General features: G+C 40.5%; 1 protein-coding gene across 1 annotated transcript in view; it reads left to right on the top strand.

Annotated features, from left to right (window-relative positions):
* bsnb (bassoon (presynaptic cytomatrix protein) b) overlaps positions 1 to 21080 on the top strand; it is a 57483-nt gene that overhangs the window by 11076 nt on the left and 25327 nt on the right. The window contains exon 3 of the mRNA XM_041034370.1: positions 10654 to 11436. Within this exon, the coding sequence (XP_040890304.1) occupies positions 10654 to 11436 (783 nt within the window). The remainder of the gene's footprint in view (positions 1 to 10653; positions 11437 to 21080) is intronic.

Genomic DNA, 21080 nt, shown 5'->3' with positions numbered 1-21080 from the left:
AGAGAGACATGGAGGGAAAACGCTCAGCCTCTGGAGACCTGAAGATTTACCCCCCTAACCTACTTAGCATGGATTGGGCTTTTGCCTCACTGCAGCATATCTAACACAGCCTTATCACCCATCACTGAATCTGATGATGGTCATGTTGTTGCCGATCAAGGTGATGATAATGCTGAAGACGGTGATGACTGGAATTACGATCACAGCGATGGCGAGGAAAGACCAGGGGAAAAAGAAAGCCATGGCAAGGAAGCTGAAGTGAAAAGCTCCTCCTGAGCAGGAACAGACATTTTTATATTTGTAGATAAACATCTATGTAAGTAAAAATAAAATCCAATAATTCACAGAGACACAAATCCTAGACATATTTTGACCTTTTTATAATAAAGTGGAGACAGACTTTTTGGATTTTGTAGGGTTATAATATTTGTTTTCATTTATACATCTGGTGTTTTGACATAAAAATCACCTGTGGCATTTTCTCATAAAAAAGTCTCTCATTTATTGTAGCTCCAGGATTAGTCTCTTGATGATAACACAAGCTCAGTCTGGGTTCGCGTCCTGCTTTGTAAGAGATGTGTCTCTGTGTACAAATAGTTTACAGACACTGATTGATCTGTCCCAGATTACAGGGATAATATGAGCAAAATCTGTCATTGAAGAGGATTTCCCCTCAAATTACAGAAAGATGGCAGTGCTGATTAAAGTGTTGATAGCTGGGGGCGATTCCACATTTGGATATTATGCTTATTCACCACAAAGTCTCAAATGGCATCTCCAGCCCAGAATCAAAAGTATAAATTAGATCATTTTTTTTCTCCCCTCTCTGGACGTTTAGCAAGAAGCTGCCTTATCAGTCAAACTTGTCATGAAGGCAGTTCCTGTTTATGTTTGCTTGTTTGAGGAATGATAATAATTGTTGAGATACAAGTCAGAGCTGTGTTAAGCAACCTGGTGATGGGAATGCAATTTAGAGAGATGTAAACAACGGGCAACAAATGCGTGCTATATGCCACAGTCTGTTACAGGGCTGTCAGTCAAGCTGAGAAGACAAACTTTATTTAGAGATGTAGGCTGAAAATTGAGACCTGCAAGCGATTATACACGTGAGCTTGTATGTATGTGTGCATGTGTGATCATGTTGTGACGCAGGTAACACCTAGATTTTAAAAAAAAAATTGCTTGCCTTTTGAAAAAATCAAGCTATGATGGAGGCATTCTATTAAAAACATTGTGATGAAAGAGGGAAGGAGAAAGTCAGATAAATAAGAGAGTCAAAGACACAGAGAATAAAACAACAGAGAACGAGAGGTCAGAGAGACAGTGAAAGTACCACAGACACTCCACCCCAACAGTGTTCTCCCACCATCATACAGGGGAACATCTGCTTTATAATTGGTCCAATTTCTATTTATAGATCCTACCCTCCTTCTGTCTGCAACGATGGCCTGGTCCTGAGAAGAGCCACAGCTGAGAGAAAGAGGGAGTGGGAGAGAGCTGTGTGAGATAGAAGAGCTGTGTGGTAGCGAAGGGGAAGGGGGGGGGGGCAGAACAGGAGAGAAAAGCATCATCATAAATTAACCATAATAGTCAGGAGTGTTCGTACTAACGCTATGCAACACTGCATTGATTCAGTGCCGCAATACAAAAATACAAATTATAGAAACAAATCAAAAAACAAATCTGGGGCAAAACCTTCTCTATATGCAGTATGGTGTACTTCTCCATGATGAAGGCATCAGCACTGCCAAAACACTCTGGAGACGGATTTAAAACATTCTTTGAGGGAGCCAGGAAATGATAACTTTTTAATGCATTTGTATGACGACTTCCTTGAAACTGCTTTTTTTTTTTTTTTTTTAACCAACAATTCCACAAGCTGAGGAACAGTTTTAACAAATGCTCCCACACAAAACACTGTGAAGAAGCACTTTATATATCTTCTCCTCCCCGTCCAAAATATATCAAGTAGGTGGCCACAGTTGACATTTGCACTAGATGGATTTAGCAACCAAACCAAAAACAGTAATATTTATTTTGCCTCTTAAATACAATATTTTACATTATGAAATCCCCAACCAAGATCAGACAAATTAGCATTTAATTAGAATGGATACTTTTATCTAAAAATATGTTAATATTTTGTAATTTAAAGCTGAACTAATAGTTTTACATTAGAAAAGGACTACAGGACTACATGTGAAAGTAGCTACTCCAAAGCAGCAGGGATTAACACTTATCTCTACATTTCCTCTTAGCTTTATAGAGCATTTCAGCATCTTTCATGTAATTGTTTTGTTTTATGGCATGCAATTTTAATGTTTTGGTTGTCTTCCCTCTTTCAGCCTCGTTTGCAGACGCAGCAGGCAGCTGTTTTCAGCAAAAAGATAACACACAGTAACAGTGTCTGTCCAGCCTCAAACAGCAGACAGACAATGATAGTGACTAGCTGGTGAACATGGTATTTAGCAGTCAGAGAGACAAATATTTCCCAGAGGGACAAGGAGAATGAATGTTGGACTTGCATTTGTCACGTGGCCAGTAACACAACTCCAAATAAATACTTATGTTGTTCCATATCAACTGGATTTGCTAATAGGCAACAGTTTGCTAACATGTTCACAACAAATAACGCTATAAGGTGATAACATGTTAACGTTGTGTTTGCAGCTTGTTCCACTGCCCCAAAGTGTTAAAAAAAAAAATCAGTTATTACTGCTTTCAGGTTGTCTTTGGGGTAAATTTAGAACTTTGAGTGTAGTCCAGAAATAGTTTTCCACCAAAGGGTTTTTTTTTTTTTTTTTGTAAAGGAGGGTTTTTAGCTGTGACTAGTACCTGTTATGAGTCACACCAGTGGCCATTTAGTGGAACAGTGTTTCAGCCGCCTGCTGAACATTTAGAGCTGTAGGATACATAGTTATAGTACGATACCTCCACATTTAAGATTCTAATCTAATCCCAAGGACCGAAATTGATTTTCTCAAGCTGCTACATTTACACCAACCTGGGAGAACAAGCTGTTCATGGCGTTATAAGTAAACATTCTTCCACTTTTTCAAGTGGAAGAATGTTTCAAAGTGTACTTGAAGACAACTTTGTAGGTTGTGAGCTTCTCAGGTATAGTATTGATCTTAGTATTGATTATTGCGTATAGTATTGATCTTAGTTTAAACTTTAACTTGTTATCACCTCTAAACTCTTCAAAAGTTTACTGCTTGCCTCAAACCGAGAGCTCCTTGACTTTTTCCAGTTTTCATGCTGTTTGTGTAAGTGACCACAGTTAGATTCCAATATTATCCATGTTCTTATTTTTCTTGTCTGAAGGACAAATAATAGCTAGATGAAAAATAAATAAAATGTAAACTAAAATCATATTAGTGAAGAATAAGTCCATTAGACCTCGAGGGAGCCAGAGCCTACTTTCTAATCCTCTAAAATTAATTCAAATATTTAGCATCAGACATCTTTAATCCCCCTCTAAATTTGCATTATGTGGCACAAGAGATTCAATGACATTCGGATCTAGCAAAGTGGAAGACAATGAGGTTGTTGTATGGATCTCTCACTAATACTAGCTTAAGCTTCATATGTGTTGAAGTTAAAGGTGGTGTTATGTCCATCCAACATGGGTGATCTGTGTAAAAATTTAAAGTAGAGAATCAGGATGTGATTTCTTGAGACTTCTCAGAAAAAGTTCAAATGTTTCTTATTTGGAAATACCATTCAAGTTCAGATCCTTGAAAATATTCAGTTTGTTTGGGGTTAGATAAATGAGTATGAGTGAAGGTGAGGTGTCCGTCTCTCTGTCTGCCTAGTGTGTGCCGAAAGATGGTGAAAAAAGCAAATGAATTAAAAAATATAGTTTGCACGGAAATGTAATCATTTTGTTTATGAGACCAAGTGCAAGTCATCAAAGGTTTTGCAGAGAGAAATGAGCTGTTTAATTATTTGTAAGGACAAAGTGAGCCATAGTTTCACTCTTGGCTTCTCATCAACAACGGCATTTGGTGAGTTAGCAACCGAGGCTGTATCACTTCAGTAAAAATGAAAGCTGTATTCCCTATGGCACATACAATGCAGTATGTACAGTGTATATTCAAATAATTATTATATCAATATGACATACTGTAGCTACAACATACATATCATTAGGGTTTAGATTTAAATGTTTGATCATCTAAACTCAAGCATACCTGAAAAGTCTGACTTGTTAGATAATGATAATAATGATTTGGAATTGAAATATATAGATTATCTGAATCTAGATCAAAGATGCCAGTGTTTGGGTGACAGTATTGCACACAGTGCATGAGGCTGCATTCACACACTGGGACTTTAAGTGGACAAACAGTATGAACTGGGTCAGGAATCCAACTGAGACACTACATGCTGAATTTTGCATATACCAAAATATTTTGCAATGAGAACTGCCAGAAACTAAATCTGGGACGCTGGTTTCATCATTGCTCCATAACTCACTGCATTTAAAGACCCAGCTCATCATAGTCATTAGGATGCTGCTCTCCAGCAAGGAATTATAGGAATCATCATATTTTGTCAGTCTGGGTTAAAATGTAGGTCCACATGAGCATCTTTAGTCCATTTCTTTAACCTCTGTCTGTCTGTAATACGGTAAGACAGGATAGACACATTAAACACTCACTCTCTGCAACATGGCGACAATATAGTGATCTGACAGTTATTTTGTGTGCAACTCATACATTAACCAAACTGTACATGGCACACATTATTTGTGTATCAGCACTGTAGCATCACTATTACACTTTGGATGCCTGTGAGATATACTGAAGTGATTTGTTTGTGTTGTTTTTTTGTTTTTTTTTCGGGCAGTGCTTCAGGTTGGGAATGATATATTGCAAGTTTCAAACTCTTTATCATTCTTTACCCCTTCAAAGCCAGACACAGTACACCTATTTCTTGACACTCTCTTCTTAGGCTTTGTGCTATTTAAAAAAAATCTACCAGCATTTAGGACCGTACTATCCACCGGTTTCTTTAGTTTGAGACGCTTTTGTCAAGTCATTGAATATTTTCCATGTGGAACTAATTTTTTGTTATTGTTACTGTGTCAGAGAGGCATTTTTATAGTAATGTTTGTAATTTGCCCTGGTGCATATTATTATTGTTGTTGTTATGTTGCTGTCGATTATCCAGTAATAGCTACCTTTACAGTAATACACTCTAGCACAACAACAGCACAAAATGCAGCCTCAGACATTGCAGCTGAGTAGAGTCGACATCTCTGTGACTCAGTCTCAAAAAAAAAAAAAAAAGAATATTAAAAGCTTCACAAAGGTAGCAGCGTATCTTTTGCAGGGATATGGCATTGCGGTACATTATACTCTTCTGGTGTTCATTAAATTGCATCCATTCCCTGTACCGTATATCAAAATTTAATCATATGCGCTACCACTCTGCACTACTTTCTGGCATCCTTCGTAACACCATGGCTCCCTGCTGTGCCTGACACTGCACTAGCACACCTGGTGAGAGACATTCAATAAGCAGCATGAATAGAATTTTAACAGAAACCACTAATAATTTTTTACTAGTCTTACTTTGTTTTGATAAACCTCATTCCCTGCTTGGCAGCATTCAGGAGTAAAACAGATGTGTAATACTGAGATTGTACTTGTGTAGTTGTTTGTAGAGCTGACAGTGTTTGAGATGAGGAGAGGCATAGACAGATAAATTGACATAGAGAGTGAGGAGGCATTGGGTGGAATTTCAATGTCTCTTGGCCCAATTTGCAAGGGATTGATAAACCGTTGCATTCCAAGCGTGCTGATCCTCAAACTGCAGTGCTCAGCTGCTGTAGATACTGCATGGTGATACCGCATTGTGATCTCTGAGACAGAGCTTCTTTCTCTGCATTCTTGTTTGGCTGAAGTTTGATTCTGTCTCCGAGCGTGTTCCTTACCCAGCTTTCCTGGGGAATGATGGACTGCATGATGTCTCACACCTGTCAACAAATGCAAACTGGAGAAGAAAAAGTGGGACACAATACACACACACACACACACACACACACACACACACACACACACACACACACACACACACACACACACACACACACACACACACACACACACCTGTGTGATGTATGCAGTGTTACATTATCTAACATGAGTGTGTGTGAAGCAAAAATTCCCTTCTACCTCCCTCCTCCACTCATTAAACCTGTGACTTACAGGACAGTTCTCTGGTCACAGGGATGCTGCTCAGGGCAGTGCTGCAAAATAACACGTAATAAGTGTAATAATTTGTGATTCAAACGGGAACATTGTTTTTGCCCCACTGTCACAAATAAAAGCACAGGACTAGAATCTGTGCTCAATTTAATTTACTTTCAGATCTTTTCAGAGGTGGAAAGTAACTGTTTACTGTTAAGGCAGTGCATTTACTCACATTCTCACATTTTTTGAGGTACTTGCAATTCACACGAGCAGTTCAATTCCATACTACTTTATACTTCTGCTTCACTGTTTGCTTCACTTCTGTCCTATTTAAGGGAAAGTATTATATATCCACCCTACTCTGCTAATCTGACTGCTTTACTGGTTACAAGTTACTAGTTACTTTCCAGATTCAAATTAATAATATAAAATATAATCAACTAACTTAGGCAGTACATGTGGTAGTTAGAATTAACCCCACCTTTGTCAGCTGTAAAATTAAAGTAATGCATCCATAATTAAAATCCAATAATATAATATTGTCTCAATGATTCTGAAATGGGCCATTCTACATGAGTATATATATATAGTTTTTTTTTCCACTGACCAAAAAAATCATTTGATTCATTGAGATAATTGAAATTCATTTAAATAATCAGCAAAATAGCTTTTAATAATATGAATAATTAGAAGTAATCTTATCCATTTCTTATCCAAATCAGCAAATTAAAATTTAATTTAAAATGTAAATATGTGTGAGTGTTGCAAAGGATGCTTTGCTCTCATTATTTGATCCACATCCAAGTCTCTGTGGGTCCTTGTTTCTAAAAGGTTCTATTTCTGGCACCAAGTTGTGCTTCATGAGTTCACAGCTCCCAAGTGTCCTGTTGGCAAATGCAAGGTTCTCGCAGAACTGTGGGATCCAGTCCCAGCTCATGGCCTTTGACGTGCATCATACCATTGTACACAGATATACACACATCTAGCTAGCTAAAGCAGTAATTAGATCCATGTATGGAGGAAAGGCGAGATGAGAGCCATCATAAATGTATAAATGAGATGGAGGAACAGAGTTAGAGAGAGTGATGTGATGTGAGAAATGCAGATAAGAAGGAGAAATAAAGACAAGTGAAGGAGAACAAGATGGAGGGTTGCAACAGAGAACTGATAGAGAAGGAGGGCAGGAGACAGTGTGCAGTGTTTTTTTGCTGATACAGATCAGATTTCATAAAGATCCACACGATTGCCTCATAACAAGGGGGACGCAGAGAGGAATGAGATGGAGAGACGAGGCAGAGGCAAACAGAGACACAATGAAATTGATAAATAGCTGCTTGCCCTCCCTGCAGCTGCTTTCTTTGTTTTTCTGATTAGTTTTTTTTTCTCCAAATGGCTTAATATGATTATCCTAACTGTAATTTTTAAAGAAAAAAAATCTAGGGCAGTGTTCACAAGAAGTGTTCCCACTTTTGAGTCTCTGATTGGACGAAGAGTCCTGTGTTAAATGGTGTTGTGTTGCGTTGGTGTTGGTGTTGGCTCGTTTCACTGTCCACGTTACTCTGACTGTCCCCAGGGTTCACCTCTGCTCCCGGCTTCTCAGTTTCCCCTGATTGACAGTGAAAACCATGAACTCATCACTCCTTATACTGAGGATTGGCAGGGGGCCAGTCACTAGGCTAAGATGCTGCTGAGCCAGTGACTTACACTGTCTACACTGACTTACTGAATGACTGACCGACTGAATGACTTAGAGACAGACTGAGATACCCTGTAAGAAAGGTGAGCTGACACTAAACATTTTAAAGAAGTGAACAATGCAATTTGCAATGAAAATATTATGATACATTCAAGTATTTACCAAGAAATTATAAACCTTGGCAAAAATAAATAACTTAACACCAGGCTAAAAAAACAGTGTTTCACCATCCAGGCTCGTTGTACATTTCAACCTCCACACCTCAGACCACCCCCAGACCCACTGATGAGTGTGGGAGTTAACAACTTGCCAACCAAGTAACATAACACAGGAAGTCAGCTGGCTTGGCCACAAGAAGTGTGTAATGCACATTATCATCCTGATTGGTTGACCCGAGGAAGCAGTCATCAGTGAGCACAACACCAAACCCTTTGGAAGTATTGAACAGATGAGAGATGTAGGAAGTGATTCTGAGGTCTGGAACCAGGTTACTGTACATCTGACTACAACAGTGTGGTCTGATATGCGCTTTGTTGCACCTGTAGCCACACCTAAGGGTGATGTCAGGACATACTGAAAAATACACCTTTACATCACTTCATCACTAGACCTCTGAATCACTGGCCACATCTCAGTTTTCTGAGCAGTTCAAATAGCGAATAATCATTAATAAATGATGAAGTGCAACAAAATGACCATGGAGTCTGATTATCAAGCTACAGAAAAATTAGATGTTAACATCTGGGGTTAAGTTACAGTTTAAGCAGGGTTGCTTGTTTAATTAAAAGTCACAGCGCGGCAGAGAGTCAGTGCTTTGCAATATGCAGAGCCATACTACACTTTTGGTCCAGTGACTCATTCGAGTGTTGCTAAACTGTGAAGGGACAGCCAGCCTGCTACCTTGTCTAAAAGGTTTTGGTAACACTGTATTTAACAGATAATATAGAGAGCAATGCTCCAGGCAGTCAATAACATTATGCAATTAAAATCTGTTAAAGAAGCACAACAATTACAAGTTATTACATGTGCACAGTTCAGCATACAATGAGCATCTCATTTACAAGAACCTTTTAAGTATTCCTTTCCATGTGAAATTCATCATCAATATTTATATAGTAGTAAATAGTCATTGTATAGTTTTGATCATATATAGCAAAACTGTGTTGGCTGATGTTGAAATAGCATTATAATATTGAATTGCGTGTCATAGGCAACAGTTTGGGAAGTTTGAATAAACTTCAAAATATAGGCCTCACTAGAATAATCAAGAGACATATTGGAATTGTATTATGCCCATAAACAACATGATTCTACATGGTAACTCACAGAGCATATGTGATTATGTGTGGTGTGACCTGTTTGTGAGCTTGTTTGTGAATCAGTCTCCCATGGCCACAGGCTTGTAGAGCCATTTGAATCCAGTGCAGAATGAAGAGATCTTTCAGTATTTTCTGTCCTGGCTGTGGCAGCTCTCAAAGTGCTAAAAAGCTCTCTTGAACCAGAATCTTTATGAATCCACCTTTACAGACTGAAAGGGAATTTTGACCTAAAGACATAAAGGAAAAAAAAGCCAGTGGCCAGGCCTCCCACCTCGCTTTGTCACCCAGACCTCCAACCCAGCCACAACCCTCACACAACCTTTTTCTGATGGCATTTATAATGCATTAAGGCATTATGTAATCACCACAAGTCCATGACAGCTACAATAGAGCGGCAGCTGTCAAAGCACCGGGATGCCAATTACCACGTATGGCCATGTGCCATCACTAGGTACTCTTCTGACTTTCACCTTCTTATGTGCCTATATGCGTCAGAAAATGAACACGAAAGAGGATAGGAGCACCAAAGACATAAAGGAAATGACAACAGCAGGAGAAACAAGGGGAGAATTGTGGAAGGATTTTAATGAGGAAGGGAACATGTTGTGTAATGAGAGGGAAAGTAAGAGAAAGCGGAAAGGGAAGAGACACACACACAGAAGACACAAGGGAAGATTACAAAACCATGGGCAGCCATGATTTATTGAAGAAGTCCAGAGTTCACCCCATCTGTCACTTTTATTTCCTACACATTTGTTTGTGGGTAAATTATGTTTACCGATAAATACCCCTGCGGAGGCATGGGGATGCTTAAATCCTTCCTCAATGAGATATTTTACATCATTCACAATTATTCTTTCATTCAATCATTTCCAAACCCAATTTTTCCTATTCAGATTGGGCTGGAGGCTATCCCAGCATGCATTGGATGAGGGGAAGGGAAGGCAGCCAGTCCGTCACATAAACAGACCAACACACTTATTTCCACATTCACACCCATAGGCGAATTTAGAGTTTTCAGTTCAGCTTAGTTGGATCTCTTTGGACAGTGGGAAGAAAGTGCAGCATCTAGCAGAAACCCAGGAGAATGAGGGGAAACATCCACACCTAAGTTACAGTATCTTTTTTGATTATTTAAATACTTACTTTTGTTACAGGAATAGTTTGTCATTTTGAAAAACAAGGGTTATATTAGAAGACTGAAACCACTCTTGCGTCTGTTGCTTAGGAGAAGTAGAATGAAAACAGGAAGGAAACAGCTAGCTTGGCTCTGTCCAAAGGTAACAAAGTCCCCTAAAACATATCACGAAAGTGAAGCAAATAAGCTTATCTCACAATATGTTGAGCTATTCCTTTAAATCCCATTTTCTAATTCTCTTTGTAGCTTATGGTCATTGTTTGATTTTTTTTTTTTTTTTTTAATCTTTTTCCTTCACAGGTGCAAGAGTGGCTATGTCTGAACTGTCAGATGCAGAGGGCATTGGGGATGGACATGACCACACCAAGCTCCAAGAGTCAGCAACAGATACACTCTCCTTCTCATGTGGCCAAGCCAGAACTCAATCCTGATGCTTCGAGTCAAGCTGCACCCCAGACACAGACCCCTTCTCAGACACAGCCTCCAGCACAGGCTCAACCAGCGCCTGGTCCTACCAAACAGACTGGTCCAGCTGGCCCAGGTCAGCAACAATCTAAGCTCCCGCCAGGGGCAGTCCCTCTCCCCGGCATGGCCAAGGCCCCATCCCAGCCTGATCTATCCCGCAGTTCTCCCGCCCACCAGCCCCAGCACCCACGCCAGGACCAGACTCGCAGTGCAGGGAGCTCCCCTTCTCGACAGCCCCCACCTCCAGAGCAGACTTTTGGGAAGTTGTTTGGCTTTGGTGCTTCTCTCCTAAACCAAGCCAGCACTCTCATATCCGAGACTACTCAACCCCAACAACAGCCCCCAAAACCAGCCCCCAAACCAGGAGGACCCCCTGGCCCTGGGGCAGGTAAACCCTCAGGACCTCAGCCTGCACAACAAGGGCCTCGAGCCCCTGCTCAGCAGCAACAACAGCACGCTCCCCCAGAATCCTCTAAGCCTAAAGCTTGTTGTCCACTCTGTAAGACAAGCCTCAACATAGGCAACACAGCAGAACAACCCAACTACAACACTTGCACACAGTGCCACTCCCAAGTGTGCAACATGTGTGGATTCAATCCCACTCCACACCTAGTTGAGGTAAGACTCTGGTTTGATCTGTCTGGCTTTCAACTATGAAGCAGTGTCACCTGAATTCGCTAAATGAAATGATTTATTGATGTGTTTCTGTGAAAAATGCTGTGTCACAGTGCATTTCAGGCCGTTTTGTTGTTATCCATTTGTGGCTGCCTGGTCTTGGAGCGAATAGCTGCATTTTACAGAGAATTCCTGTGTGCGTGAATCAAGTATTTGGCTTCAGATGTGGCCAGTGATTGCCTCAGTTTGCTCTGATTATGAGATTCTTCACAATCCTCTTATTGTGTATGTGTACTGGTTCTGTTGTTTTTTAGTATTTTTTAAGAAAGGACCATGATTATTCTCTCAGTTTTTTTTTAAACACAGAAAGATTAATTCACTTTTTCAAAAATATTTAATGCAAAGAACTGTTCAAAAGAACATTTCAGCAAATTAATGGTTGACATTTGGATTTCGAGGCAGTAGGTCCTGTATGCAGCTTGTACACGCACAGCTGTATGTAAGCCTGTGGGCTTCTTCTCTTCCTCCTTCTTTTTCTCTCTTTCTGTGTTTCTCATCCAGGACCTGCTCTGCTCTGCTCTGTCAGGGCCTTTCATGTAGTTAGCAGAGTGAAGTCCAGGCTGTGACTCACCTCATCAGTGTGCACTCTACCCTAAAGCTGCCCAGGAATACATGACCAGTCTGCAGGAAATGAAGCCTAATCAAGTTCAATTTAACGGATAATCTTAGTATTGATTAGTCACATCCAGGGGTCAGCTGAGGGCATATTCCTCCCTTAAGTGCTCCCTTGTTCTCTGCCATGGTGGGAAACCAGTTGGTAAGAACAGGGACTTGCAGTGGCTTCCAGAGCCAGGCAATAACAGAGTTTAATTATGCAAATCAAGTCCAATTGAATGATAGCAGTAATAACAGGCTTTCTGCAGAGCGCTGGCTTTTTATGGGCGAGCCATGTCTTCCCAGGCATCTGGTTGTCACAGGCACTAGCACAGGCCATTCATAGATCGCTATGGAAACAGAGAGATAATTTGTTTGTCAGGCGTCCCTTTCATGCTTGGCTGCTGAGATGCTGAGAGTCTACAAAAACTTTGAGTCTGCTGTTGCTCGGTTTTTGTGAGAGACTCCGTTATTAGGTGTGTTGCGTTTCTGCTCTACTGATTACAGTCTGCAACTCAATCCAGCATAAGGTGCATTCTTTCCCAACCCGTGAACATTTTTCTCCTGTCATTCCATGTGAGCTGGCAGGTGGGTCACTTCAGAGTGGGTGAGAACCATTTGGACACGGTGTGAAGCGTGTTGTACTTTGAATCTAGGTTTCTCAGCTTGATTTCCACAGCCTGTTTGGCACATTCATCCTCCTTATCCTCGCTTAATCTCTCCAAACTTTTCTGTTTCTCTGCATCTGCTTTTTTCTCTGTCTTTTCCTGTCTGTTGCAGGCAGAACTGTGATCATCTCTTCCCACTCACCAGGGTGTTGTGGCAGAGACTGTAGGTGCATAATTTCTTCAAATATGCCGCTGGTCTCTCCATGTGCTTTACAGAGCATCTTGATCTGGATGATAGACGGGAAAGCCCTTTGAGTTTAATCTGCGCTCAAAGGCTGAACAACTGGGTTCAGACAACTGTTTTTAAATTAAACGAAACATATTGAGAAGATAAGGTTGGGAATATTGTGTACTGTTGTTATTGTCAGCAATCTTTATGAAAATGACAAAACCAGCAATGCGTTAATCTACATCTCAGTGCTTTCTGAATCTCCTATCCTGTCTGTGGTTCTCAGCCCATTGGTTCTTATTGAAGATGTAAATTAAAAAATGGTTCATGGATATAGGCTAAATCATTTCCTGCTTTTTAAGCAGATGTTACTCAAACAGAAGTAAATAGTGTATTTACTGTGGATAGCTTCATCTGCAAAGGTGGTAAAGGTGGTAAAAATAAATCACAGTGCAAATGTTCATCGTAGTGAAAAAAGATGTCACCCAGTGGAGTGGTTTGGGCCACTTATGTGTTTTTAATAGTATCTGGACAACAATGGAGGTCTATGGCACAGGAAAATGCTATATCAGGCTTTGGCTACACACACTATACTTGTTAGCAGGATAGTAAAACTGGTTTTGGTGTTTTCATGGAATTGTTGATGATAAATAGTTAATTATTCTTTAAGGCTCAATTCTTCTTATTTTTAGAGAGGCTTTCATTTAAAAAAAAAAACAGGATCTTATCAAAGGTAGCCAATAAGTTTAAACTGATTTTCACCTGGATTGCTCCACCTCACATCCACATGCTGCTGTTTTTTTTTTTCAGGAAACAGCTTACAGTAAACTTCCTGGGTGACCTCATGTGATGTTCACAGAGCAGAAAGTGCTTCCACTAATAGAAAGTGACAACGCGAATGTGGAGAAAATGAGAATGAGCTACTGATTATCTGCCAAAGTAATTGCAGCAATTAAAAAAAAACAATAAATGATTTAACTGCAGTTTCTCTAAAAAGTATGTGGCCCACCTTGGACTTTTACAGGTTTTGTTTATTTACCACATTGAATCACAATAGATGTAATTAGGTTTTTTGACTTTGACCAACAGATGAAAATGCTTCACTCTCAAAGTGAAAACAAAATTAATGACAAATAGAAAATACCAAATAACTGATTATGTTTTCTATGCCACATTTAAGCATCACTTGTAACAGACATCATGGAATTTGCTACAATGGCAAGCAAGGACTTTTAAAAATGATCTGTAGCTTGTGGAAATCAGAAAAATGTTGGAATTATTCATGAAAATACATTTTCTGTCATCTTCTATGAGTGACAGTGCATAATTCATTCAGAGCAAATTAGGCTGAGCTGTATCATAAAAAAACATAGAAACATAGTCTTCCCCTTTTTAATCTGTGATGAGACGATGAGTGCCAGCGTCTGAGCGAGAACGACTGGAAGAACGGAGGAGGAGGAGGGAAAGGAAAGAGGTGATAGATTGAGAGGGAGGAGGAGGAAGAGAGTGAGAATCAGAGATAATGAGTGAGAGGAGGCCAACTGTTTGTTACGTTGCAGAATATTTCACATCAATTAGTGCTGAAAGTCATGTGTGGCTCTGAGTAAATAAGATGTCCTTGTTTTGAGACTGTTTCCTCCCCCATTACGCTTCTCAAGGAGATTAAAACCAACCTTGTGTCATCGTCGACTCCCCAGAGTTTGGTTGTAAATAGAACATAAAATGTTTTCACTGGAGTGTCTGCTGCTCAATCTGATTTACAGTACACTGCATGTCAGTCCTCATTCCTGAATCACTCCATCTTTGTGCCGCTCAGGCTACTCCAGCCTACTGAGCAGATACAGCCATACCTTACCTTCCTCTTGACTGTAAATAAAGGTAGGTGTGTTTGACACAATGCATTATGTTTCAGTCCCGAGCAGGCCCACTATAACATTATTTTTCCAGCACTGGTGCCTCACATTTTGTTCCCACGGTTGGGCAGGCATTTTTACTTGACTGTGTGTGTCTATTATTATGATATAGAAGTGTGTCCAGTGTTTATAACAAGACCGAGGCCCTGTGTGGATCATTAGTAAAAGGACTGAATTTCTCACAGAACTGTAGAAAAAGTGTAGAGAAACAGAAAACATAGCTCATTAATAATTCAGTGAGGGAGAACATTATAAATAGTTCATGCAGTGTGAAGCAGCGTGAGAGCTGCGTTTGATTCCTCATGTCACATAAGGTCAGTGTGTGTTGATTTCTCTGTGTGTGTGTGAGAGAGAGAGAGGAGAAATGCATACATGCAGGTGCATGTGAGTTTTACTGCAGATGTCTGTTTGTATGAGGCTGTTATTTTCGCTGAGTATTGGGAGCAGGTTGTATATAACATGTTGGGATCACATACAATTTAAATACTCTGCTTAAACTTACTTAAAAAAAATTGTAGTGACTCTTTCAGGAAATATATTTGGTCTCTCATATCAGACATTTTCTTAAGACTGCCTAATGCAAACTTGAACCCCTCTTGCAGCTCATACCAGATTAATTCCCTCATTTACACTTGTCTGTTCAGGCTAAACATGCCTTTTCAGCTGCTCAATGAGACTCTCTATCATCTCCCAGAATATTAAGGTGGATCAGACAAACTTCACTTTAATATTAGCATGTCCTGGTGATGTGTCAGCAAAGTAGAGTTCAACTGTGGTATACCCTGGCTCTGGTCCCCTGGTCACTGAGGTTTGGTCTGCCAGAAACAAAATAGGGCTGATATAAGGCCAGTGTTTAAATAACTTTTTGACATTAACATATTTGCCTGCACATAACTCATTATTTTACATTCTTCAGGCTACTTATCTACTGATTATGTCACCTTTACTGGCATTTAGTCATTGTGCTTTGTACAAAAAGCCACACATGCCCACAGCACACACATATATACACACACATACACACACACAAAAGCACTCTCACGGTCTCATTCTGTAATATGCTCAGCTATGACAAAGCAATTACAGTCAGAGACTGTGCAAAGAGAGACCTTTTAACAGTCTGTAACACCATCTGCAGTTACTTTATATTGGCTCAGTTTTATGTGCCTGGAACACACAATGTGGTAAACTATGCGGTTAGCACTTGATGAAATTTTGATAATGAGAAATTCCAGATAAGGCATTGTGTAGCACAAAATTTACCCTTTACAAACTATGTTTAATTTTAAAACATTTCTTCGTACAAATGGGGCATGACTCAGTAACAGAACTGCTTACCAGCAGCTACTGAAAGCTGTGCACAGACTAAATCCATATTTTGAATTATAGAAATTCTTGATGGAAGTTCTACTAATTTGCTTTCAGGAGGGTTAGGGTCACATTATTGGAGACCGCAGTGCCCTTGAAGACGCACTTGGCATACAGTGAACATATGTAGAACATGTAGTATTTGTGAATGTGTCACAGCTCTGCAGGAACACAGTTGCCACTCTCACACAGAGCCACAGTATAGATGAACATGTCATTCTCATTCTCAAACATGCTGGAAGTGTTTTCTGAAGGTTGGCACCAGCCTGTGTCTCCCTCAGGAGTCCCATCCATAGCCAGATGGCTGCCGGCATCATGCATCCAAGCCTGCCGTGCTCAGCCTGGCTGCTCCCAAAGTGATGATGGTACACCATCACAGGCTCAAACACCCACCCAGCCTCAATCAGCTGCTTGCCGCCTTTTAATACTTACATATTCCTGTGTGCTGCGTGTGCTTATTCAAGTCAGCGCACATATAGGACTGCTCTGAGTCACAAGAACTCAGATTTACACGCCCACATGCTGTACATGCCAGGACGCATGTACTCACACCCACTAAAACACAATGCTGGGGACTAACATTCAGTGGGACTTGAATAACATCGTAACAAAGTATGCAATCACTGTCAGTCCACCATCAAAAACGACTGTGTTGGGTTGTTTTGTGAATACAGGCACAAAGGTTTTATTTGTAGACTATCAGCAGTGACACCATTATATTGTAACAGAGTTACATACAAATAACCGATGACAGCAGATATCACTACCCGTGACTTCTTGTGTTTTCAGTTCTTTTAGCAATCCATATATTGGATTATGCTACTGACTGCAATTTTAAAACGGTAACATCTGATACTTTTTTAAAGTAAGAAATTTTCCAGTCCTGCAAACACCCACTTACACACTTACATACACCGTGGACGCCTACACACATTATTGTACTTCACCCTCCTGTTCTCTTATTTCAAATGTATTAAATGGGTGAACTGTGTGATCCCAGCTCGCCTTGCTGTAAAACTGCCATTTTGCCAAAAGCAGGAATAGATTCTTATGAAATATTTCATTGTTGGCTTGTACCTTACTTTATTTAATCTTTTTTTCAAATGTTTTAGGTGTCTTCTATTATACAGATTTAGGTGACATGCCAGATAAGCAAAGTTTTTCCATCAACTTGTCATTCTTTAATGTGACACTGTGACTGTTTTGTCCTCGTCTCTCTTCTTTCAGTTGTAGTTAGGATGGATCTATGTGCACCCTCCTCCTCTTTGCACGTTTCACTGCTCTTCTCCCTCCGTTTGCATTCCTCTTCCTCCTGTCTACATGCCTTAGTAGGAGACTGCTTGCTTTTTGACACATTGATTGAATTGGCAATTACTTCTGGTTGAATCGTTTGCAGTTGACATTGCAACACGGGTACTCAGCCCTCTTGATTCAGTCTTGTTGATTTAGCAGCAACAGCAAGGCGAGCATTTTAAAAACCCTGCACATAATAAGGCACAATATTTATAAGATGTGCTACAGACGCAAACAAAAAGAGACAGAGATGGAGAGAAGGGTGTGTTTCCGTGTGTGTGTGTGTGTGTGTTCTGTGTGTGGGGTGAGTCTTGTGGAAGGAGCTAATAGTTGAGCGTTTCTAATCCGTGTTGAGGGAGTGTAGTGATCCCCTTGAGTACGGTGCTTAACCCCAGCACACCATTGTAAAGATCCACCCACACAAATGAGTGCCATCTGAGGATAGTAAGCCTTGTTGGATAATTAAACTGAGACAATGCCATTTTGACTTTGTCTGATAAATATATTAGCTTTGAAGAGACTGTAATGGTGAAACACATTTTTTTCCACCTAAATCTTCTATTTCTAATGAGACAGCACATGTTCAGTCTAAATTACACGAGGCATGTTTACCCCAAATCCTTGCATCACAGTATACTCACTGATGAAATTCAGTGTGTGACTGTGCTGCAGCATGACAGGAAGATGATGTGATGTACAGCAATGACTGCTTCCTGTTGAGATTATGTGGCACCCAGCACAGATGGCTCGCTGGTTTGGAGGCTTAAATGCCACTCACTCTCATCTCTGGGACCTTTGTGTTTGGCAGCAGGCTCTGGGCTCAGGCTGAGCTAGAGTAGCATACACTTTGTCTAAATTCCTGTATATCACAGATCTTCTGAGAGCACTGTTTTGCCTGATTCTAAACCTGCAAGAGACAGGAAAGAGAAAAGGGCGAGAAGAAAATCTACAGTGACTATCACCTTTTGACACAGTGATTGCTTGTATGTGCCTTATTCTGCAAAGCTTCTGTGCACCAAGAGTACATTTTTCATGAGATGTGTTTGAGGTCAACCTCGACCTGTTCCAAGTCCTGCCTGCACCAGCAGCAATATCAGCTCTTTTGATGAATGACTGTCTGAGGAGCACAGTGACCGTATTGAACTCGAATTACCCCTCCAGTCCTTTTCTACGGTTCTGTCTTCAAATGCCCTTCCTCTCCTACCTTATGAACGAATGTGCTTTGAAGCCTACAAGCAACCTTAGCATTGGCTTAATCACCTCTTCAGAACTCATCATCTTCAAGGCCTGGTGGCTATGCTAACAAGCTTTAGCGATGCTCCAGGGGCCACTGGCAATGCCGTGTCTATCCTCGCTGTCAGAGCCACAGAGGTGGGCCAGAGCAGTCCTCCCACCCCTGCTACTGGGCTTTCCTGTCTCAACACATCACTTCACCCACCTCATCGGTGCTCCCGCTCTCTCTTCCCCGCAGCACCTCAGGCATGCAACGACTCCCTAATGCTGGCATTAGGGAAGAAGGAGGGGGTTAGTTAAGAGTGTGCTATGCTTAGAGGCTGCAAGTACTACAAGGCTGGCGACACAAATGTGAGATTATGGAACGGAGACCTGTGGTTGTATGTCAGGGGAACAAGAAAAAAACACACACACAGCCAGACAGAGGGAGAGCTATAATGAAAGGGAGCAGGAGATTGAGAGACAAAATGAAAGAGATAAAGCTCACTGATCGCTCAGATATTACATTTAACCCCTTGCTAATCTTCTCAGTGCTGCAGCTGTCAGGCAGTAGTGGAGATGACCAGATCAGTTAGTGAGGGTCTGGGCTGCCCCCCTGAACAGCGGCCTGACAACAATATCAACAATAGAAAAAGCAGCACAAGGACCATTACACTCAGCCAGAGAGATGGTCCTCCCACTGCCTCCATTAGTGAAGACACTGGGCCTCCACTGCCAGTGCAGCTTGCTACTGGGGGCGTGAGACAACAGTTATAGGAAGGGCAATAGTTCCTAATGGGTTCACATGTTTACTGTTCTTGTAAACATCTTACTTCCCAACTGAACACATACAGCTTCTTTGTCTCCAATATATTTGTGGTTTATTTTTTTTAGGCCAGGTTAGTTTGCTGTGTGGTTTTGTACCAGTTAAAGAAATGCAACAGAAGATGCAGCAGTCTGTCTGATCAATGTACTAGCTGCAGTTTTTATTTTGCTTATGTCTCCAGAAAACCACTCACAACTCACCACATGGCGTGCCACCCTTTTCAGCCTCCCATTAACAGCTCTAATGGATAAAATGACCACAGTACAAAGAAGTGAAATGAAATTTATTTCATATAGACATGTCAGCCTCTTAAATGGCTTAAATAGCCCCCAAAGGAGTTCTTGTTGCCCTGTATGATCAGTTAAAAGCCTTTTTTTTTTTTTTTTTGCATAGACAAGGTTCTAACTTGAGACAACAAGCGATTTCTGTACTTGTGGGGGTTTTTTGTGTCTATGCTCTTCTCACTGGTTTAAGGTGGGTGGACACGACATTTCTATGCAACAATCAGGATTTAGCAACATTTGAATCAATCGTGATTACAGTTGTGGGGTTGTTTTCTTCTGTTGTCAGGCCACTGTCAATCAAATCTGATCATACCACACCTACACAGTCCCCAGTGAAGCAAATTATCTTGAGCTCTTAGATAACACTTGAACATGTTTGACTTTGATTGTTGTGCATGTAGAAATTAATATTTCATATCTGATGAATATTTAAGTAAATTTTCTTTTAATGGAAGTTACTGTATCTCTTTATATATTCATTTCATAAAGACTGGCCTTTGCTATGTCTCAGCTTAAAGTATATGACGCTCACTCACAGGATGTTAATACCCCATACTGACATACAGGCTTGCTAACCAAGTTTAAAAAAAAAAAAAAGTATGTATGTTTGCAGCAATCTAACTATATGAAAGACTAGTGTAGCATTGATTGACATATATTTTTTCTGGCCTTGTTCCAGTAAACTTGTCATCTAATGCTGGTGATAAGTTACAGCTTGAGTAATTCTTCTGAAAGACTAATGTGAGATACATGAATTGTATTTGCTTGGCTGTTATCTGTAGATTTGCTTGGCAGGAGTATTAGAAACTCATCTAAAATAAAACAGGGCTGAGGAGACAGCCTGATTAACTTGTCCTGGGGACAGACATATGCGACGAGACACATGACTTGTTTGGGCTCGGCTGCCAACCACAGTGTAAAATAGATTTGTTTGGCTGCAGCTTGATTAACATTTTGGAAAACAGATTCATGTTTAGGGGTTTGACTTTTGTTTTCGCCACCGCCTTTATTCTCTCTTTGCCTTGGAGGACTTTTGCAAAATTCACATCTGACTTTTTAATCTTCCTGTGTGTTCATGTGAGTGAGCAAATTACCCATGGCATCATCCATTGTCTGCACAGTGCTGCAGACAGACTATACTGTTATTGGCTGTTGCATACATCGGACTTAATCTCTCTCAGCCACACTGGAATTCTGCGTCTTATTATCTTGCTGACATTAAGTCTGTGTGCTGATTAAAGCCACAAACATGGAGAAAAC

The sequence above is a fragment of the Toxotes jaculatrix genome, chromosome 3, assembly GCF_017976425.1.
Source record: "Toxotes jaculatrix isolate fToxJac2 chromosome 3, fToxJac2.pri, whole genome shotgun sequence".
Taxonomy (NCBI): domain Eukaryota; kingdom Metazoa; phylum Chordata; class Actinopteri; family Toxotidae; genus Toxotes; species Toxotes jaculatrix.
The sequence above is the reverse complement of the archived record's forward strand: the minus strand, read 5'-3'. Positions and strand labels throughout refer to the sequence as shown.